This window comes from Lethenteron reissneri, chromosome 2 (genome assembly GCF_015708825.2).
Source record: "Lethenteron reissneri isolate LAM-NWPU_2019-01 chromosome 2, ASM1570882v1, whole genome shotgun sequence".
NCBI lineage: Eukaryota > Metazoa > Chordata > Hyperoartia > Petromyzontiformes > Petromyzontidae > Lethenteron > Lethenteron reissneri.
Genome location: NC_083780.1, coordinates 4,750,615 through 4,773,090, shown reverse-complemented (window position 1 = coordinate 4,773,090; position 22,476 = coordinate 4,750,615). Strand labels below are relative to the sequence as shown.

At 56.3% G+C, this 22,476-nt stretch overlaps 1 protein-coding gene across 1 annotated transcript in view; it reads right to left on the bottom strand.

Moving 5' to 3' along the window:
- LOC133342121 (myopalladin-like) overlaps positions 1 to 22,476 on the bottom strand; it is a 44,042-nt gene that overhangs the window by 14,971 nt on the left and 6,595 nt on the right. Inside the window, exons 2-8 of the mRNA XM_061551072.1 lie at positions 19,767 to 20,593; positions 18,539 to 18,638; positions 13,712 to 13,923; positions 4,780 to 4,843; positions 2,512 to 2,610; positions 1,375 to 1,474; positions 658 to 714 (exon numbers count right to left, since the gene is read on the bottom strand). Of these exons, the coding sequence (XP_061407056.1) occupies positions 658 to 714; positions 1,375 to 1,474; positions 2,512 to 2,610; positions 4,780 to 4,843; positions 13,712 to 13,923; positions 18,539 to 18,638; positions 19,767 to 20,592 (1,458 nt within the window). The 5' untranslated portion in view covers position 20,593. The remainder of the gene's footprint in view (positions 1 to 657; positions 715 to 1,374; positions 1,475 to 2,511; positions 2,611 to 4,779; positions 4,844 to 13,711; positions 13,924 to 18,538; positions 18,639 to 19,766; positions 20,594 to 22,476) is intronic.

The following is a 22,476-nucleotide window of genomic DNA, read 5'->3' as shown; positions in this document are numbered from 1 at the left end:
CTATGTGCTGCTGTGTGCTGTGTGGTGGACATGGAGTGGTGTGTTGTTGGCTGTGTGCTGCTGTGTGCTGCGTGGTGGATACGGTGTGGTACGCTGCTGGCTGTATGCTGTGTGGTGGTTACGGTGTGGTGTGTTGTTGGCTGTGTGCTGCGTGGACACAGTGTGGTGTGCTGTTGGCTGTGTGCTGCTGTGTGGTGGACATGGTGTGGTGTGTTGTTGGCTGTGTGCTGCTGTGTGCTGTGTGGTGGTTAAGGTGTGGTGTGCTGTTGGCTGTGTGCTGCTGCGTGTGTGCTGCTGTGTGGTGGACATGGTGTGGTGTGTTGTTGGCTGTGTGCTGCTGTGTGCTGTGTGGTGGTTAAGGTGTGGTGTGCTGTTGGCTGTGTGCTGCTGCGTGGTGGACACGATGTGGTGTGCTGCTGCCTGAATGCTGCGTGGTGGACATGGCGTGGTGTGCTGCTGTGGTGTGCTGTTGTGGTGTGCTGCTGTGGTGTGCTGTTGGCTGTGTGTTGCTGCGTGATGGACACGATGTGGTGTGCTGCTGCCTGAATGCTGCGTGGTGGACATGGCGTGGTGTGCTGCTGTGGTGTGCTGCTGTGGTGTGCTTTTGGCTGTGTGCTGCTGGCTGTGTGCTGCTGGCTGTGTGCTGCTGCTCCTCACCTCGTATTTGTTCCCAAACAGTCGCCGCGCCATCTTCTCCTCGTGCGACAAGCGCGGCTGTGTGGGGGAGGGGTGGGGGGGGGTGACCGATCACGCACTGACCTGACCTGAAGTCACTCCACTGTGATGGTGGTGGTGATGGTGGTGGTGATGGTGGTGGTGGTGATGGTGGTGGTGGTGATGATGGTGGTGATGATGGTGGTGATGATGATGATGGTGGTGGTGATGGTGATGGTGGTGGTGGTGGTAATGGTGATGATGGTGGTGGTGGTGTTGGTGGTGATGATGGTGGTGGTGATTGTGGTGGTGGTGATGGTGGTGGTGATTATGGTGGTTTGGTGGTTGTAGTGGTTGAGGTGAGTGTGGTGGAGGTGCTAATGTCGTGGTGCGGTGTAGGTGGTTGTGATGGAGGTGGTGGAGGTGTTGTTGTAGTGGTTGTGGTTGGGTGGTGTGGTGGTGGTGGTGGTTGTGGTGGTGGTGTGGTGGAGGTACTAATGTCGTCGTGCGGTGGACGTGGTTGTGATGTAGGAAGTGGAGGTGTGGTTGCAGTTATGGTGGCCGTAGTGATGGTGGGGTGGTGCTGGTGTGGAGGCTTGGTGGAGGCAGTTGTGGTTATGGTGGCCGTGGTGGTGGTGGGGTGGTGCGGTGGAGGTGGTTGTGGTGCTGGTGGGGTGGTTGTGGCGAGGTGGTTGTGGTTATGGTGGTGGGGTTGGATGCCTGTCGCGGAATGGATCTCATGTGCAGTCTCTTCTCCAGGTCCTGGATGAGCGCGTCCTTCGACTGGCGGATATCACGCTCCGACATGGACTTCCTCACCCTGGGCGTGCGCACACACACACACACACATGGACACAAACACAAAAATCCCCCTTATAGCTTTAACATACTTGAGGAGCAAGTGCTGATTGCGAGCACCTATGAAGGCCAGCACCATGCTACGCTCGTTATTGTGAGCGTCACTCCCCCGCCTTCCGCTGATGTTGGAGGGCGACTGCCTCAAACTGCCCAGGAACATCCTTCACGAGCCCGGTACCGGTCTTTGGCAAGTGCACTCAGCTCCACATCCTCCTGTACTGCGTCAGTCCATCTCTTCTATAGCCTGTGCCGTGTCTGTTTAGCCACCTCTATCCGGCCAAACAGAAGCTGCTTGGACATGGGGTGGCTGAGCATGCAGGCTACATGACCCAGCCAACGCAGCCTCACCTACTGGAGGAGCTCACCAATGGGACTCTGTCGAGATCTCTCAATCATCTGTGAGTTCAATCATACTGTAATCCAGTCTGGTTTCAACCCAGGATGGATCGTAGGCAGGGTCAGCCTGAATACTTCAAAACGGCGCAGAGGGTCAATTCGAGGCCTGCACGTCTCGCAAGCGTAACGAAGGGAGGGCATGACTGTGGCTAAGAAGACCCGGAGCTTTGTTGTATGGAGTGACAGACGAGCTGGCATCCACGCAGCATTACGCAGAAGATGAAAAGATAACGCTGCTCGACTGATTCGGAGCGAGACCTCTGCTGCCAAACCGGAGGCGGTCGTAAGCTCACTGCCTAGGTATGGGGAACCTTCTGCACACACACCCACCTATTCACACACTCACCAACAGATGCTCACAAACACACTCGCCCACAACAAAGATCCCCCATGTAGCCGTAACAGACTGTTGGGTAAAGTGCTGTTAGTGAGCACCTGTGAAGGCCGGCACGGCGCACGAGGGCATACAGTCACGAGCACCACACCTGGCCGCCTTTGTCTCCCCAGTACTGATGTTTAGCGAACACCACACAAGGCACTCATTCAAGGCTGAGTCGACCTAGGAGAGCCCCAGGACCGGTTCACACAATCGCTGATACGAACCCCACGCGTGGTTTTATCCGACCGATGGGAGGAGGCGGAGGGGGTGGAGGGGGCGGAGTCGACGACAGGATCCGCGACGTGATTGGATGACGCGAGACCCTGAGGGGGGGGGGGGTGCAGGTGGAACAGAGGTGAGTGAGCGGGTGGGTGAGTGAATGAGGGTGAGTGAATGAGAGTGAGTGAGCGAGTGGGTGAGTGAATGAGAGTGAGTGAGCGGGTGGGTGAGTGAATGAGGGTGAGTGAATGAGAGTGAGTGAGCGGGTGGGTGAGTGAATGAGGGTGAGTGAGCGGGTGAGTGAGTGAATGAGGGTGAGTGAGCGGGTGGGTGAGTGAATGAGGGCGATTGAGCGGGTGGGTGAGTGAATGAGGGCGATTGAGCGGGTGGGTGAGTGAATGAGGGTGAGTGAGCGGGTGGGTGAGTGAATGAGGGTGAGTGAATGAGAGTGAGTGAGCGAGTGGGTGAGTGAATGAGAGTGAGTGAGCGGGTGGGTGAGTGAATGAGGGTGAGTGAATGAGAGTGAGTGAGCGGGTGGGTGAGTGAATGAGGGTGAGTGAGCGGGTGAGTGAGTGAATGAGGGTGAGTGAGCGGGTGGGTGAGTGAATGAGGGCGATTGAGCGGGTGGGTCAGTGAATGAGGGCGATTGAGCGGGTGGGTGAGTGAATGAGGGTGAGTGAGCGGGTGGGTGAGTGAATGAGGGTGAGTGAGCGGGTGGGTGAGTGAATGAGGGTGAGTGAGCGGGTGGGTGAGTGAATGAGGGCGATTGAGCGGGTGGGTGAGTGAATGAGGGTGAGTGAGCGGGTGAGTGAGCGAGTGGGTGAGTGAATGAGGGTGAGTGAGCAGGTGGGTGAGTGAATGAGAGTGAGTGTTTGCGTGGGTGAGTGAATGAGGGTGAGCGGGTGGGTGAGTGAGCGGGTGGGTGAGTGAACGAGGGTGAGTGAGCGGGTGGGTGAGTGAATGAGTGTGAGTGATTGCGTGGGTGAGTAAAAAAAACAAACCCTTATTATGGATGACATTGGTCGCGAATGTCTACGTGTTAAACCAAACGAGGCTGTGTGAGTAAATGGGCGAGTTCCTGACGCCTGTAATATTTGGAGCCTGTGTGTTCACTCTCCCCGTGCTAAATTTGAAAACTGATCCCGTAGAGTTCTCAATCGGAAGTACGCACAGCGGCAAACCTCTGCTGGCACACGGTGACGGGATGTTAATTGCCTCGCCTGGTATACAGGAGGGCGTGGGTTCGATCCCGATCCTGACGCCTGTTGTATATGCGGAGTTTGCGTGTCTCTCTCTCTCTCTCATCATCATCACGGTGGCTAGGAGATGTTAACTACCTCGCCTGGTATACAGGAGGGCGTGGGTTCGATCCCGATCCTGACGCCTGTTGTATATTCGGAGTTTGCGTGTCTCTCTCTCTCTCATCATCATCACGGTGGCTAGGAGATGTTAACTACCTCGCCTGGTATACAGGAGGGCGTGGGTTCGATCCCGATCCTGACGCCTGTTGTATATTCGGAGTTTGCTTGTCTCTCTCTCTCTCTCTCATCATATCACGGTGGCTAGGAGATGTTAACTAACGCCTGGTATACAGGAGGGCGGGTTCGATCCCGATCCTGACGCATGTTAGCTACCTCACGGTGGCTAGGAGATGTTAACTACCTCGCCTGGTATACAGGAGGGCGTGGGTTCGATCCCGATCCTGACGCCTGTTGTATATTCCAAGTTTGCGTGTCTCTTTCTCTCTCTCTGTGGTCGCGTGGATTTTTTCTCCGGGTCCTCCGGTTTTCCCCTCCACATTTAGAAACGTGCGCTTTGAGTATTTGGCTGCTGTCAATTTGCACATGATAAGCCACTTCGTTGAGCTGTCATTTATAGCCAGGTCGCTTCTGATAAAGAGCTACATTGCTCAGTGGGTCTTACTTGGTAACATTTAAATTATTTGTAGTTTCAAGGGTAAGTGAGTGCGTGAGTGAGTGAGCTGGGTGAATGATTGAGCGGGTGAGTAAGTGGGTGAGTGCGTAGGTGAGTGGGATGAGTGTGGGGTGAGTAGGCGAGTCGTTGGGGTGAGTGGTGTGTAAGCAGTGTGCATGTGGTTTCGGAGTGTTTGGTGTATGGTTTTCGAGCGGTGAGTGAGTGGTGAGCGCATGAATAAAATGTGTATGGTAAGTGGTGTGTCTGTGTTGTGTATATACGTGCTGTGTGTGTATGGTGCACGTGGTGAGTAGGGAGCGGGCGGTGAGCGGGCGGTGAGCGGGTGGCGTTGCACTCACGGTTTGGGTGGAACTGGTGGTGGCTCCTTCTTCTTGCGGTGAGGAGCGGGAGGAACAGCTTCACCTGTGACATCATCAACACCACCACCACCACAACGATAATTTCACCAACACCATCATCATTGATGTCACCGTGGGATGTGTGCCAGGCCAGGTGCACTTTGAGGCCACATGAAGTGTTGAAGGCTCATCGACAGGTCATGGGACATGGGACAGACCCAGGTGCCATGGGTTGACAGACTGAGATGACCGGTATGCACCAGCTACTGTGCCAACTTGCTGTATTTTAGCCGCCCAGCGCTCCGCTCGTTGTTTTGAGCGTCGCTCCTCTGCCCTCCATTATTGATGGAGGGCGACTGCCTCCAACTGCCCAGTAGCAGCGTCCTTCACGAGCCTCCTCCACAGAGGCTGATATTGACACCGCTGGTACCAGTCATCGGCAAGTCCACTCAGCTCCACATCCTCTTGTCCATCTCTTCTCCAGCCCCTGTCGTGCCCGTTTAGCGCCTTCTATTCGGCCAGACAGAAGCTGTTTGGGCATGCCGTGGTTTGGCATGCCTACGATCCATCAAACCCAGGATGGATCGTAGGCAGGCCGGTCTGAATGTTTCTCACCGGCACAGATGTTCATTAGAGCAGTGCTTCTTTACCTAGGAGGCACGGACCCTTTCGGGGTGAGGGATGCCCTTTCTGAGGATAGCCAGGTTGTATTTTCGAAAGTAAATCATCGAAACACAAATTAAGCACGAGCATGGAAGTACAGCCACTTTGTTTCATCAAATCAATGTATTAATTTATTAACATTGTACATTTTTACGATTGAGAACCAAAGGGGTGAAAGACTGCAGTAAAGGCTAAGAACCACTGCATTAGAGGGGTCCACGTTTCACAAGCGTAGAGAAGGTAGGGAATGACTGTGGCCGAGAAGACCCGAAGCTTCGTGTGGAGCGACAGACCAGGTAGCTTCCACACAGCGTTACGCAGCCGATGAAAATATGCCGCCCGACTGATTTGGAGTGAGACCTCTGCTGTCAAACCGGAGGTGGTCAACACCACCGCCATCACGAACACAATCACCACCATCACCAACACCACCATCACCAACACTACCATCATCACCATCACCAACACCACCATCATCACCATCACCACCATCACCAACACCACCATCATCACCAACACCACCATCACCAACACCACCATCATCACCATCACCAACACCACCATCACCAACACCACCATCACCAACACCACCATCATCACCAACACCACCATCACCAACACCACCATCATCACCAACACCACCATCACCAACACCACCACCATCATCACCACCACCACCATAATGTGTGTGTATATAAGTCTGTGTCTGTACTGCGGAGCAGTGGTGCTGCGATTAACACACTGTGCTATGAACCCAGCAACACCCGTGGCGGCGAACCGGTCCTGGGCCTCCCCTAGGTCGACTCAACCTCCGTTGAGAGTGAGTAGGCGGGTGAGTGAGTGAGGGTGAGCGGAAAACTGCAATGTAGCCGTTAGTGCGCTGGGCTACGAACTCGGCGGCCCGAGTTCGATTCCCGCTCACAACCGACACCAGTGACGATTATCTGAACCAGTCCTGGGCCTCCCCTAGGTCGACTCAGCCTCAAATGAGTACCTCGTGCGGTGTGTAAACATCGCCACTAGGGAGACAAAGGCGGCCGGGCGTGGTGCTGGCCACCCACCTCCTCGTGTGCCGTGACGGCCTTCATAGGTGCTCGCTAACTGCACTTGCCCCAACAGTCTGTTAAGGCTATATGGGGGGGGGGGGGTCTTCGTCTTTTCTTGGGAGCGGTGGCGCAGTGGTTAGCACACTGCGCTACGAACCCGGGCATCTCCTAGGTCGACTCAGGTGAGAGTGAGTGTAAGTAGGCGGGTGAGTGAGTGAGGGTGAGTGTGGGTGAGTGAGGGTGAACACCGGCGGTGAGCATGAGTGAGGGTGAGTGTGAGTAGGTGGGTGAGTGAGGGTGAGTGAGTGAGGGTGAGTGAGGGTGAGTGTGGGTGAGTGAGTGAGGGTGAGTGAGTGAGGGTGAGTGTCGGTGAGTGAGGGTGAGCGCGGGTAGGTAAGGGTGAGTGTGGGTGAGTGTGGGTGAGTGTGTGTGAGCGAGGGTGAGTGTGGGTGAGTGAGGGTGAGTATGAGTGAGTGAGGGTGAGCGCGGATAGGTAAGGGTGAGTGTGGGTGAGTGTGGGTGAGTGTGTGTGAGCGAGGGTGAGTGAGGCTGAGTGTGGGTGAGTGAGGCTGAGTGTGAGTGAGTGTGTCTGAGCGAGGGTGAGTGTGGGTGAGCGAGGGTGAGTGTGGTTGAGTGAGGGTGAGCACCGGCGGTGAGGGTGAGTGTGGGTGAGTACCGGCGGTGAGGGTGAGTGTGGGTGAGTGTGGGTGAGCACCGGCGGTGAAGGTGAGTGTGGGTGAGTGTGGGTGAGCACCGGCGGTGAGAGTGAGTGTGGGTGAGTGAGGGTGAGCTACGGCGGTGAGGGTGAGTGTGGGTGAGTGTGGGTGAGCACCGGCGGTGAGGGTGAGTGAGGTTGAGTGTGTGTGAGGGTGAGTGTGGGTGAGTGAGGCTGAGTGAGGGTGAGTGTGTGTGAGCGAGGGTGAGTGAGGCTGAGTGTGGGTGAGTGAGGGTGAGCACCGGCGGTGAGAGTGAGTGTGGGTGAGTGAGGGTGAGCACCGGCGGTGAGGGTGAGTGTGTGTGAGTGAGGGTGAGCACCGGCGGTGAGGGTGAGTGTGTGTGAGTGAGGGTGAGCACCGGCGGTGAGAGTGAGTGTGGGTGAGTGAGGGTGAGCACCGGCGGTGAGAGTGAGTGTGGGTGAGTGAGGGTGAGCACCGGCGGTGAGGGTGAGTGTGTGTGAGCACCGGCGGTGAGGGTGAGTGTGGGTGAGTGTGGGTGAGCACCGGCGGTGAGAGTGAGTGTGGGTGAGTGAGGGTGAGCACCGGCCGTGAGGGTGAGTGTGTGTGAGCACCGGCGGTGAGGGTGAGTGTGGGTGAGTGTGGATGAGCACCGGCGGTGAGAGTGAGTGTGGGTGAGTGAGGGTGAGCACCGGCGGTAAGGGTGAGTGTGGGTGAGCACCGGCGGTGAGGGTGAGTGTGGGTGTGTGTTTGAGCGAGGGTGAGTGTGGGTGAGTGTGGGTGAGTGTGGGTGAGCACCGGCGGTGAGGGTGAGTGTGGGTGAGTGTGTGTGAGCGAGGGTGAGTGTGGGTGAGTGTGGGTGAGCACCGGCAGTGAGGGTGAGTGTGTGTGAGCGAGGGTGAGTGAGGGTGAGTGAGGGTGAGTGAGGGTGAGCACCGGCGGTGAGAGTGAGTGTGGGTGAGTGAGGGTGAGCACCGGCGGTGAGGGTGAGTGTGGGTGAGTGTGTGTGAGCGAGGGTGAGTGTGGGTGAGTGTAGGTGAGTGTGGGTGAGCACCGGCGGTGAGGGTGAGTGTGGGTGTGTGTGTGAGCGAGGGTGAGTGTGGGTGAGGGTGGGTGAGTGTGGGTGAGCACCGGCGGTGAGGGTGAGTGTGGGTGAGTGTGTGTGAGCGAGGGTGAGTGTGGGTGAGTGTGGGTGAGTGTGGGTGAGCACCGGCAGTGAGGGTGAGTGTGTGTGAGCGAGGGTGAGTGAGGGTGAGTGAGGGTGAGTGAGGGTGAGCACCAGCGGTGAGAGTGAGTGTGGGTGATTGAGGGTGAGCACCGGCGGTGAGGGTGAGTGTGGGTGAGTGTGTGTGAGCGAGGGTGAGTGTGGGTGAGTGTAGGTGAGTGTGGGTGAGCACCGGCGGTGAGGGTGAGTGTGGGTGTGTGTGTGAGCGAGGGTGAGTGTGGGTGAGTGTGGGTGAGTGTGGGTGAGCACCGGCGGTGAGTGTGGGTGAATGTGTGTGAGCAAGGGTGAGTGTGGGTGAGTGTGGGTGAGTGTGGGTGAGCACCGGCAGTGAGGGTGAGTGTGTGTGAGCGATGGTGAGTGAGGGTGAGTGAGGGTGAGTGAGGGTGAGCACCGGCGGTGAGAGTGAGTGTGGGTGAGTGAGGGTGAGCACCGGCGGTGAGGGTGAGTGTGGGTGAGTGTGTGTGAGCGAGGGTGAGTGTGGGTGAGTGTGGGTGAGTGTGGGTGAGCACCGGCGGTGAGGGTGAGTGTGGGTGAGTGTGTGTGAGCGAGGGTGAGTGTGGGTGAGTGTGGGTGAGCACCGGCAGTGAGGGTGAGTGTGTGTGAGCGAGGGTGAGTGAGGGTGAGTGAGGGTGAGTGAGGGTGAGCACCGGCGGTGAGAGTGAGTGTGGGTGAGTGAGGGTGAGCACCGGCGGTGAGAGTGAGTGTGGGTGAGTGTGTGTGAGCGAGGGTGAGTGTGGGTGAGTGTAGGTGAGTGTGGGGGAGCACCGGCGGTGAGGGTGAGTGTGGGTGTGTGTGTGAGCGAGGGTGAGTGTGGGTGAGGGTGGGTGAGTGTGGGTGAGCACCGGCGGTGAGGGTGAGTGTGGGTGAGTGTGTGTGAGCGAGGGTGAGTGTGGGTGAGTGTGGGTGAGTGTGGGTGAGCACCGGCAGTGAGGGTGAGTGTGTGTGAGCGAGGGTGAGTGAGGGTGAGTGAGGGTGAGTGAGGGTGAGCACCGGCGGTGAGAGTGAGTGTGGGTGAGTGAGGGTGAGCACCGGCGGTGAGGGTGAGTGTGGGTGAGTGTGTGTGAGCGAGGGTGAGTGTGGGTGAGTGTGGGTGAGTGTGGGTGAGCACCGGCGGTGAGGGTGAGTGTGGGTGAGTGTGTGTGAGCGAGGGTGAGTGTGGGTGAGTGTGGGTGAGTGTGGGTGAGCACCGGCGGTGAGGGTGAGTGTGGGTGAGTGTGTGTGAGCGAGGGTGAGTGTGGGTGAGTGTGGGTGAGCACCGGCAGTGAGGGTGAGTGTGTGTGAGCGAGGGTGAGTGAGGGTGAGTGAGGGTGAGTGAGGGTGAGCACCGGCGGTGAGAGTGAGTGTGGGTGAGTGAGGGTGAGCACCGGCGGTGAGGGTGAGTGTGGGTGAGTGTGTGTGAGCGAGGGTGAGTGTGGGTGAGTGTAGGTGAGTGTGGGTGAGCACCGGCGGTGAGGGTGAGTGTGGGTGTGTGTGTGAGCGAGGGTGAGTGTGGGTGAGGGTGGGTGAGTGTGGGTGAGCACCGGCGGTGAGGGTGAGTGTGGGTGAGTGTGTGTGAGCGAGGGTGAGTGTGGGTGAGTGTGGGTGAGTGTGGGTGAGCACCGGCAGTGAGGGTGAGTGTGTGTGAGCGAGGGTGAGTGAGGGTGAGTGAGGGTGAGTGAGGGTGAGCACCAGCGGTGAGAGTGAGTGTGGGTGATTGAGGGTGAGCACCGGCGGTGAGGGTGAGTGTGGGTGAGTGTGTGTGAGCGAGGGTGAGTGTGGGTGAGTGTAGGTGAGTGTGGGTGAGCACCGGCGGTGAGGGTGAGTGTGGGTGTGTGTGTGAGCGAGGGTGAGTGTGGGTGAGTGTGGGTGAGTGTGGGTGAGCACCGGCGGTGAGTGTGGGTGAATGTGTGTGAGCAAGGGTGAGTGTGGGTGAGTGTGGGTGAGTGTGGGTGAGCACCGGCAGTGAGGGTGAGTGTGTGTGAGCGATGGTGAGTGAGGGTGAGTGAGGGTGAGTGAGGGTGAGCACCGGCGGTGAGAGTGAGTGTGGGTGAGTGAGGGTGAGCACCGGCGGTGAGGGTGAGTGTGGGTGAGTGTGTGTGAGCGAGGGTGAGTGTGGGTGAGTGTGGGTGAGTGTGGGTGAGCACCGGCGGTGAGGGTGAGTGTGGGTGAGTGTGTGTGAGCGAGGGTGAGTGTGGGTGAGTGTGGGTGAGCACCGGCAGTGAGGGTGAGTGTGTGTGAGCGAGGGTGAGTGAGGGTGAGTGAGGGTGAGTGAGGGTGAGCACCGGCGGTGAGAGTGAGTGTGGGTGAGTGAGGGTGAGCACCGGCGGTGAGAGTGAGTGTGGGTGAGTGTGTGTGAGCGAGGGTGAGTGTGGGTGAGTGTAGGTGAGTGTGGGGGAGCACCGGCGGTGAGGGTGAGTGTGGGTGTGTGTGTGAGCGAGGGTGAGTGTGGGTGAGGGTGGGTGAGTGTGGGTGAGCACCGGCGGTGAGGGTGAGTGTGGGTGAGTGTGTGTGAGCGAGGGTGAGTGTGGGTGAGTGTGGGTGAGTGTGGGTGAGCACCGGCAGTGAGGGTGAGTGTGTGTGAGCGAGGGTGAGTGAGGGTGAGTGAGGGTGAGTGAGGGTGAGCACCGGCGGTGAGAGTGAGTGTGGGTGAGTGAGGGTGAGCACCGGCGGTGAGGGTGAGTGTGGGTGAGTGTGTGTGAGCGAGGGTGAGTGTGGGTGAGTGTGGGTGAGTGTGGGTGAGCACCGGCGGTGAGGGTGAGTGTGGGTGAGTGTGTGTGAGCGAGGGTGAGTGTGGGTGAGTGTGGGTGAGTGTGGGTGAGCACCGGCGGTGAGGGTGAGTGTGGGTGAGTGTGTGTGAGCGAGGGTGAGTGTGGGTGAGTGTGGGTGAGCACCGGCAGTGAGGGTGAGTGTGTGTGAGCGAGGGTGAGTGAGGGTGAGTGAGGGTGAGTGAGGGTGAGCACCGGCGGTGAGAGTGAGTGTGGGTGAGTGAGGGTGAGCACCGGCGGTGAGGGTGAGTGTGGGTGAGTGTGTGTGAGCGAGGGTGAGTGTGGGTGAGTGTAGGTGAGTGTGGGTGAGCACCGGCGGTGAGGGTGAGTGTGGGTGTGTGTGTGAGCGAGGGTGAGTGTGGGTGAGGGTGGGTGAGTGTGGGTGAGCACCGGCGGTGAGGGTGAGTGTGGGTGAGTGTGTGTGAGCGAGGGTGAGTGTGGGTGAGTGTGGGTGAGTGTGGGTGAGCACCGGCAGTGAGGGTGAGTGTGTGTGAGCGAGGGTGAGTGAGGGTGAGTGAGGGTGAGTGAGGGTGAGCACCGGCGGTGAGAGTGAGTGTGGGTGAGTGAGGGTGAGCACCGGCGGTGAGGGTGAGTGTGGGTGAGTGTGTGTGAGCGAGGGTGAGTGTGGGTGAGTGTAGGTGAGTGTGGGTGAGCACCGGCGGTGAGGGTGAGTGTGGGTGTGTGTGTGAGCGAGGGTGAGTGTGGGTGAGTGTGGGTGAGTGTGGGTGAGCACCGGCGGTGAGTGTGGGTGAATGTGTGTGAGCAAGGGTGAGTGTGGGTGAGTGTGGGTGAGTGTGGGTGAGCACCGGCAGTGAGGGTGAGTGTGTGTGAGCGATGGTGAGTGAGGGTGAGTGAGGGTGAGTGAGGGTGAGCACCGGCGGTGAGAGTGAGTGTGGGTGAGTGAGGGTGAGCACCGGCGGTGAGGGTGAGTGTGGGTGAGTGTGTGTGAGCGAGGGTGAGTGTGGGTGAGTGTGGGTGAGTGTGGGTGAGCACCGGCGGTGAGGGTGAGTGTGGGTGAGTGTGTGTGAGCGAGGGTGAGTGTGGGTGAGTGTGGGTGAGCACCGGCAGTGAGGGTGAGTGTGTGTGAGCGAGGGTGAGTGAGGGTGAGTGAGGGTGAGTGAGGGTGAGCACCGGCGGTGAGAGTGAGTGTGGGTGAGTGAGGGTGAGCACCGGCGGTGAGAGTGAGTGTGGGTGAGTGTGTGTGAGCGAGGGTGAGTGTGGGTGAGTGTAGGTGAGTGTGGGGGAGCACCGGCGGTGAGGGTGAGTGTGGGTGTGTGTGTGAGCGAGGGTGAGTGTGGGTGAGGGTGGGTGAGTGTGGGTGAGCACCCGCGGTGAGGGTGAGTGTGGGTGAGTGTGTGTGAGCGAGGGTGAGTGTGGGTGAGTGTGGGTGAGTGTGGGTGAGCACCGGCAGTGAGGGTGAGTGTGTGTGAGCGAGGGTGAGTGAGGGTGAGTGAGGGTGAGTGAGGGTGAGCACCGGCGGTGAGAGTGAGTGTGGGTGAGTGAGGGTGAGCACCGGCGGTGAGGGTGAGTGTGGGTGAGTGTGTGTGAGCGAGGGTGAGTGTGGGTGAGTGTAGGTGAGTGTGGGTGAGCACCGGCGGTGAGGGTGAGTGTGGGTGTGTGTGTGAGCGAGGGTGAGTGTGGGTGAGTGTGGGTGAGTGTGGGTGAGCACCGGCGGTGAGTGTGGGTGAATGTGTGTGAGCAAGGGTGAGTGTGGGTGAGTGTGGGTGAGTGTGGGTGAGCACCGGCAGTGAGGGTGAGTGTGTGTGAGCGAGGGTGAGTGTGGGTGAGTGTGGGTGAGTGTGGGTGAGCACCGGCAGTGAGGGTGAGTGTGTGTGAGCGAGGGTGAGTGAGGGTGAGTGAGGGTGAGTGAGGGTGAGCACCGGCGGTGAGAGTGAGTGTGGGTGAGTGAGGGTGAGCACCGGCGGTGAGGGTGAGTGTGGGTGAGTGTGTGTGAGCGAGGGTGAGTGTGGGTGAGTGTAGGTGAGTGTGGGTGAGCACCGGCGGTGAGGGTGAGTGTGGGTGTGTGTGTGAGCGAGGGTGAGTGTGGGTGAGTGTGGGTGAGTGTGGGTGAGCACCGGCGGTGAGTGTGGGTGAATGTGTGTGAGCAAGGGTGAGTGTGGGTGAGTGTGGGTGAGTGTGGGTGAGCACCGGCAGTGAGGGTGAGTGTGTGTGAGCGAGGGTGAGTAAGGGTGAGTGAGGGTGAGTGAGGGTGAGCACCGGCGGTGAGAGTGAGTGTGGGTGAGTGAGGGTGAGCACCGGCGGTGAGGGTGAGTGTGGGTGAGTGTGTGTGAGCGAGGGTGAGTGTGAGTGAGTGTAGGTGAGTGTGGGTGAGCACCGGCGGTGAGGGTGAGTGTGGGTGTGTGTGTGAGCGAGGGTGAGTGTGGGTGAGTGTGGGTGAGTGTGGGTGAGCACCGGCGGTGAGGGTGAGTGTGGGTGACTGTGTGTGAGTGAGGGTGAGTGTGGGTGAGTGTGTGTGAGCGAGGGTGAGTGTGGGTGAGTGTGGGTGAGTGTGGGTGAGTGAGGGTGAGCACCGGCGGTGAGGGTGAGTGTGGGTGAGTGTGGGTGAGTGTGGGTGAGCACCGGCGGTGAGGGTGAGCACGGCCGAGGTGGTGGCGCTTCCGTGCCGGTTCCGGGCGACGCACGAGTATCGCGCCGAATGCAGCGCCGCTCGCGCCGCCGCCACCTCCAGCACGTGACCCACAGAGGTCACGGCCCCGTCCGCAGAGGTCACGGCCCCCCGCACCGAGGTCACGACCCCGGGCGGCAGGACGCACGAGTCCTCGCAGGTCCAGCTGCAACAGGCGTGGAGGCGACGTGGAGTTGACGTCGGGGCGGTGACGTTTGGGGGCGGTGGAGGGGCGTGCAACACAAAGGCTAAGCAGCGGTCAACCTCCAAAAACTCCAAATTTGCCGATTTTTAAATGCTTTATATTAAGTTCACTTGCTTGCTTGCGCGCTTACGACCGTGCAAATCTTTCGGTCGTTTTTTAACCCACTTCCCGTGATCCAATCGAGCTGACATTTTTCACACAGACTCGTTGTGTGTGACAATGTATTTTCGTGAAAATTATTTTCCAAAATTTTACACTTTTTAGGAATTTTTTAAAATATATTTAATTATCAATTGCTTAATGGTGGCAGCCAATCATCTGACCCATAGGTGGCAGCCATCTCAAGCCAGAGGACGAGAGGACTCTAGCCGCCACGCATATAAAGGATTTATAGTGAAAAACTTTGTTTTTACGGGTTACATTTTTTAAAATTTTATTTTACCCCGTAAGGCTCCACTGAGCGACATCGCTCGTTTTTCAGACGGGATCCCCTGGCCACCGCATGTAAATGTGTAGCAGCCCAAACACTCTGAACGCGTGATGTTCATTCTTCTAAATGTGGAGGGACATACGCGGAGAAAAATCCACGCGACCACCACGGACAGAGTGTACATGCAAACTGCAGATTTACAGTCGGCGCCGTGGTTGTGATCGGACCCGCGAACCCCTGTACACCAGGCGAAGTCGTTTACGTCTCGCCACCGTGGCACAGAGGTCGCAACCGGGTACCCGATACCCGTACCCTACCCAATACCCGGCTACCCGTACCCGGCCAGGTACGGGTATGGGTACCCGGCCAGGTACGGGTATGGGTACCCGTTTGCGACCCTGGTGCGGCCGGGTACGGGTACGGGTAGGCCGTGAGTCACTGGTGAGTAACCGTTTGTCACTCATTTCGGGTAGGGTACGGGTAGGAAACGGCTACCCGTACCCGGCCGGGTACGGGTACCCATTTGCGACCCTGGTGCGGCCGGGTACGGGTACGAGTAAGGAATCAAAACGCGTTTGCGACCTCTGCCGTGGCACCCCGGGTTCGATTCCCAATCCGTGTGTCTCCTCTCTCTGTGTGGATTTGGCGCGTTCTCTCTCCCACCCCCCCGCCGCCCCCCTCTGCTCTGCAGAGTGAGAGTCGCGCTGTGAACCCGGCCACCCGAGTTCTATTCCCTCTCACGACCAACACCAGTGACGATTATTTGAACCGGTCTTGGGCCTCCCCTAGGTCGACTCAGCCTCAAACGACTACTGGAGAGACAAAGGTGGCTGGGCGTGATGCTGTCCACACAGCTCCTCATCGATGATAAGGCTACACGCGGGATCTTTGGAGTTTATGTTTTCTCCCCCTGTTCTTTGTTCTTTTGGTAAAGTCACGTAGAAGGGAAATAATAAAATAATTAAAATATAAAACAATAACATTCTCACGACGTTTCGATTGCAACACAAGCAATCATCACACCTGATGATGATATTTTTATTATTGTATTATTTCCCTTCTACGTGACGTTACCGAAAGAACCAAGAATATGAATCCCTGCAGTCACGAAAGCTTTAAATCGAAATATTCTCCCCGAATTCTGTGTAGGTTTTCTCCGCGTTCTCTCGTTTCCTCCCCGAGCTAAACCCCCACACCCAGTGGAACTGGCATCGGCCTCACCATATCCCCCACTGCTGACAAATTCCCTACAAATCTAATAGGGGTTTTCCCCTTTTTCTGGCAATAAAACTGACACCTTTTGCAAGGAATCATGTTTACATTAACCACAATACTTGCAGTCAAATGCAAACAAAAAACAATACTCTGATATTTTATGCATTGTCCTTGAAACTGATTGGTCCACACCAGAGACAGAAACATGATTCCTTGCAAAAGGTGTCAGTTTTGTTGCCAGTGAGTGTGAGGAGTGTGAGAGAGTGTGAGGATGAGGAGTGTGAGTGGGTGTGAGTTAGTGAGTGTGAGTGGGTGAGTGTGAGTTAGTGAGTGTGAGTGGGTGAGTGTGAGTTAGTGAGTGTGAGTGGGTGAGTGTGAGTTAGTGAGTGTGAGTGGGTGAGTGTGAGTTAGTGAGTGTGAGTGGGTGAGTGTGAGTGTGAGGAGGAGTGTGAGTGGGTGAGTGGGTGAGTGGGTGAGTGGGAGTGAGTGTGAGGATGAGGAGTGAGTGTGAGTGGGTGAGTGGGAGTGAGTATGGGGATGAGGAGTGAGTGTGAGTGGGTGAGTGGGTGAGTGGATGAGTGGGAGTGAGTGTGAGGATGAGGAGGAGTGTGAGTGAGTGTGAGTGGGTGAGTGAGAGTATAAGGAGTGTGAGGAGTGTGAGTGAGTGTGGGGATGAGGAGTGAGTGTGAGTGGGTGGGTGAGTGTGAGTGGGTGAGTGGGAGTGAGTGTGGGGATGAAGAGTGAGTGTGTGTGGGTGAGTGGGTGAGTGTGAGTGGGAGTGAGTGTGGGGATGAGGAGTGAGTGTGAGTGGGTGAGTGGGTGAGTGGATGAGTGTGTGAGTGGGAGTGAGTGTGGGGATGAGGAGTGAGTGTGAGTGGGTGAGTGGGTGAGTGTGAGTGGGTGAGTGGGTGAGTGTGAGTGGGTGAGTGGGAGTGAGTGTGGGGATGAGGAGTGTGAGTGTGGGTGGGTGAGTGTGAGGAGGAGTGTGAGTGAGGAGTGTGAGTGGGTGAGTGTGAGGATGAGTTGGTGAGTGAGTGTGGGTTTCCATGTGGCTGTTTGGAGGGTGGGTTGGTGGAGGGGCGGGGTTGGGGGATGGAGGGGCGGGGTTGGGGGATGGAGGTGGGGGAGGGACAGGTGCAGCCCAGAGCAACTCAAAAATAGACGAACCCTGGGGGGGGGGGGGTCTGTGTGTCTGTGTGTGTGTCTGTGTGTGTCTGTGTGTGTGTGTCTGTGTGTGTGTGTGTCTGTGTGTGTCTGTGTGTGTGTGTGTCTGTGTGTGTGTGTCTGTGTGTGTGTGTCTGTGTGTGTGTGGGTCTGTGTGTGTCTATCTTTGTGTGTGTGTCTATCTGTGTGTGTGTCTATCTGTGTGTGTGTCTGTGTGTGTGTGTGTCTGTGTGTGTGTGTCTGTGTGTCTGTGTGTATGTGTGTGTGTGTGTGTCTGTGTGTGTGTGTCTGTGTGTGTGTGTCTGTGTGTGTGTCTGTGTGTGTGTCTATCTGTGTGTGTGTCTATCTGTGTGTGTGTCTGTGTGTGTGTGTGTCTGTGTGTGTGTCTGTGTGTCTGTGTGTCTGTGTGTGTGTGTCTGTGTGTGTGTGTCTGTGTGTGTGTGTCTGTGTGTGTGTGTCTGTGTGTGTGTGTCTGTGTGTATGTGTGTGTGTGTGTCTATCTCTGTGTGTGTGTCTATCTGTGTGTGTGTCTGTGTGTATGTGTGTGTGTGTCTATCTGTGTGTGTGTCTGTGTGTGTGTGTGTGTCTGTGTGTGTGTGTGTCTGTGTGTGTGTGTGTGTCTGTGTGTGTGTGTCTGTGTGTGTGTGTCTGTGTGTGTGTCTGTGTGTGTGTGTCTGTGTGTGTGTCTGCGTTGGGAGCGGTAGTGTAGCGGTTTGCGCGCTGCACTGCGAACCTGGCGACACGGGTTCGATTCCCGCTCACGGAAAACACCAGTGACGATTATTTGAACCGGTCCTGGGCCTCCCCTAGCTCGACTCAGCCTCAAATGAGTACCTGGTGCGGTGTGTAAACTCCGCCCCTGGGGAGACAAAGGCGGCCGGGCGTGGTGCTTGGCCATCCATCTTCTCGTGCGCTGTCGGCCTTCGTAGGCGCTCGCTAAATGCACTTGCCCCAACAGTCTGTTAAGGCTATACGGGGGATCTTTGTCTATTTGTCTCTCTGTATGAGCGTGTCGTTGTGTGGGAGCGTGTCTGTGTGTGTGACAGTGTCTCTGTGTATGAGCGTGTCGTTGTGTAGGAGCGTGTCTGTGTGTGTGACAGTGTCTCTGTGTGGGAGCGTGTCGTTGTGTAGGGGTGTGTCGTTGTGTGGGGGTGTGTCTGTGTGTGACAGTGTCTCTGTGTATGCGCGTGTCGTTGTGTGGGAGCCTGTCTGTGTGTGTGACAGTGTCTCTGTGTATGAGCGTGTCGTTGTCTGGGGGTGTGTCTGTGTGTGTGACAGTGTCTCTGTGTATGAGCGTGTCGTTGTGTGGGGGTGTGTCTGTGTGTGTGACAGTGTCTCTGTGTATGAGCGTGTCGTTGTGTGGAAGTGTGTCTGTGGGTCTTTGTATGGGGAGCGGTGGCGTCGAAGTTAGCACGCTGCGCTACTGACCTGGTGACCTGAGTTCGATTCGCGCTCACGGCTACTAACGCCAGTGACAATTATCTGAAAACTCGTCCTCCACCTCGAGGTCGACTCAAAATCAGTACCCGGTGTGTGGCGTGTCAACTTCACAACTTGGATGAGAAAGGCGGCCGGACATGGTGCTGACCACCCACCCGTGTCCGACTTCATAGGTGCGTCTCGCTCACACCACATGCCCCCTGCAGTCTGTTGAGGCTTATACTGCTCCCCACACACGCGCTCTCTCACATGTGGATACTCGTTTTGGGAGCAAGTGGCCAAGTGTGTGTCTGAGTGGTGCTGAGTGGGCGGTGAGTGTTGTGTCACCTGACTGTTGGTGTGGGGTCACCAGTCACGTGACACTCCATGACGACCTGTGACCCCTCGCTTACTCGACAGCTGCGTAGCCTCTGTGTGAAAGAGGGGGCTGGGGGAAGGGGGGGCGGCATGGCGATACAATCATTAGCATCCTCACCACCCTAACCACTCTTACCGCGCTCGCCACTCTCACCCGCTTAAATACCTCTACCTGAGTCTATGGGCCTCTACCTGAGTCTATGGGCCTCTACCTGAGTCTATGGGCCTCTATGTTAGTCTACAGATATCATGGGACCTTTTTGACAGTATCAAATTATGAAAATCAAGAATAGGTGTTGCCCTTTTTGGCAATTAAACATTGTTTTATATTAATATTATTTTATTATTTCCCTTCTACGTGACTTTACCGAAAGAACCAAGACTATGAATCCCTACAGTCACGAAAGCTCAAAATCAAAATTTAGATGTTAAGATGTTCAAACACTAGAGACCTTTTTACAAGGAATCAAGTCTGCATAACTGCACTGACTTGTGGTGAACGTGCAAACAAACATGCTCTGATCATATATGCATTGTCTCTGAAACAGATAGTCTATAGATATTCACCAGGCTACTTAGCCACCTAACCACTTGCTCACTCACTCACAGTGAACGGCTCTCCTCCCCCACTTTGCTCTCGAGTCCCACTTATCGCTACCTCCTCCTCCTAGTTACAACCTCCTAGTTGCTTATCATATCCCACTCCAACCTGTACACGTAATACCTCTATTGTTTCTGTGGTCATTGTTACCGTGGCCATTGTTATCGTGGCCATTGTTATCGTGGCCATTGTTATCGTGGACATGTTACGTATCCATTGTTACACTGCCCATTGTTACCCGAATCATTGTTTCCGTGGCATCGTTATCTTGTCCATTGTAACCGTGGCCATTGTTTCCGTGGTCATTGTTACCTTGCTCATTGTTATCGCGGGTATTGTTACCTTGGCCATTGTTACGGTGGCCATTATTACCTGGGTCATTATTACCGTGGCTATTGTTTCCATGCCCATTGTTTCCATGGTCATTGTTACCTTGCCCATTGTTAGCATGGTCATTGTTAGGTTTCCATTGTTACCATGGCCATTGTTACCCAGGCCATTGTTACCATGGCCATTGTTACTATAGTCATTGTTTCCGTGGCCATTCTTACTGTGACCTATTGTTTTAGTGGCCATTGTTTCCGTGGCCATTGTTACCATGGCCCGGCGCTCGCCTGGACGCCTCCCCGGCTCCGTCATGCAGCCCCCCGGTGGCGGCGCCGGTTCCAGCCCCGGCCGTCGAGAAGGGCTTCTCCAGCACAAGGCTCTCCACAAACGACGAGAGTGATGCCGTGTCCGACCTCGTGTCCCAGCTCTCTGGAGGCGTTGGGGGCTCCTCGCTCCGGAACCCGGTCCCCGAATCGCACCCCTCGGCGTCCGAACCGTCTCCCCAGAGCTCCCCGACAAAACTGGGGGCTCGTCCGGGTGATGCAGCAAATCCGCCGATGGGCGGGCTTGCCGCCGCGGTCGCCCCGCCCGATGTGCTGGTGATTGCGCGGCGCGCGAGGCACACGCTCCGCTCCAGCTGCTCGCCGCTGAGGAAGGAGCTCAGCGGGTCCTGAAAGGAAACCCCAGGAACCCCGTGACCCTCGGAGAGGGGTCCGTCAGGATACCCCGGCGGATGTGTGTCGACGACGATGCCTTCATCGACGACGTATTCGGGAGGTGGGGGGAAGGCGACATCGCCGTGGTGATCCTGGAGAGGCAGGGCTGAGTTGTCTCCTTGGTAACCGGGAGGCGGGGGGGGCAGCTCGTCGCCGTGGTAGCCGGGAGGCGGGGGCAGGGGCTCCCCCTGGTAGCTGGGAGGAGGCGGCAAGTTTGTGTCATCGCCGTGGTAATCGGGAGGAGGCGGGGCAGGATCATTGCCACAGTAACCGGGAGGCGGGGGGACCAGGTCGTCGCCGTGGTAACCGGGAGGAGGGGGGAGCGTCTCCTGGAAGAGCGTGGAGAGAGTGGGCGTCTCCCTCAGGGGCAGTGGATCCATCCTAAGATGTAGGAACAAGGAGATACGAAAGCACAAGGATATTGTATGTGGGGATGCGGTGACATTGGGTAATGGGGACACAGGGACATGGGCATATGAGCCACAGGGATGCGGGGACATGGAGACATGGAGACATGGGGGCAATGGGACACAGCCCACCCACATAGTACACACACACAAACAGTACAAAGAATGCAGGCAGACCTGGCTTCGTGCCCAACATGCGTTCCTGGACAAGTGAACGCTAATACAATCAGCGCTAAAAGGGGCCATTATATCATTGCATGTATGGGGGATGTGCGCGCGACGGCGTTATTTTTGACGCAAGAGCAATTTTTGTGGGCTTAATTATGGGGTATCGGTCAGCGCGCTAATAATAACGAGACAGATAGTAAACATGATGAAGTGAATACAATGTATTCTTTGATATAACATCAGCAAGTATTATGCACTGATATTCATAGGTTTTTTTCGGTAAAGTCACGTAGGTAAAAAAAATAAAATGAAAATTAATAGAAGTAAAATAAGGCTCATTCCTAGCAGTGTGTTTCAGCCGCACCGAACCTCACAATGGCTCCTCCCACCCTCAACCAGTATATATACAAGGACTGTGTTCTTGGAATTTCTCTCACTTGATGCAGCAGTCGTGCTGTGACGGTTCCACCTGAAGACGGAGGCTTGTGTTGCCTCCAAAACGTCGTGATTTTAATTTTATTTTAATTTAACTTTCATTAATTTTAATAAATTGTTTTTACCTACGTGACTTTACCGAAAAAACCTAAAAATATGAATCCTTGCAGTCACGAAAGCTTCAAATCTAGAATATTATGGACTGCAGTCACAAGTGCCTTCTACCGTACTCGCCCTACAAGGCCCGCGGTGGGGGGACGAGGTCGGAGGAGTTGATGCCCCTTCCCAGTCCACGTCACTCTCAGAGAAGAGCTCCCCAGGAACCCACGTGATGGCCTTAGTGACGCCCTCGGTCAACATTTCTGTAGTGAGGTTTATTGTAGGTGGGGCCTGAGACTCTTTTCTGGTCTCGTGAGTTGTTGTCGCCTTGGCATTGAAAATGTTAAAAGGAGATTTAAACTAAAAAATTAATGTAATCGTGACGACGAATCCTGATCATCGAATCGCGCGGGTGGGGGTGAAATCTGATTGGCTAAAGAGCGTAGGCCGCTCTCATTGGCTGAGCGAATGATGGGCGTGGTTACGTTTAGTCGACCACCGCTGCTGCATGTGTCTTACTCGTAAGGGGACGTCCATAAATGACGTCACGCGATTTTGGACGATTTTTGACCCCCCCCCCCGCCTTCGTCACACGACGTCACAAAAGTCAGACCCCCCCCCTCAAATATGACGTCACAAAGCTCTGCCCCCCCCCCCCCAAAATAAAACATGCTTAAAATCGCTTTAAACTATTGTCATTGTAGTGCGTATTTAATGTGCCGCTGCACTCTGATGTTGTAGGAGAAAACATTTATGAAAAAGTCTATTTAATTAAGTAGAACGTGTTGTCTATATTTATTTAAAGTTTCGCATTTTGATGTGACGTCACGTTTCTCAACCCCCCGCCTCTCGTCACACATCGTCACAAATGTCTGACCCCACCCGCCCCTCCACCTCTTGGTGCGTGACGTCATTTATGGACGGCCCCTAAGCGCTTAGTAGATTGTTTAAAGTCTTCAACTTGTTGGGGAAAATGTTCTCCAGGTCGAAGAGCGCTGGAACGAATCGGCGTTCTACCGCGCTGCACAAAGCGAGACCTGCCTGGACACGAGATTCACATCCTTCATGATCCTCCCCGGTGTAACACTCCTCCCCCTCCATCACCCCTGCTGCACCAGCAACACTATCACTGCTGCACCAGCAACACTATCACTG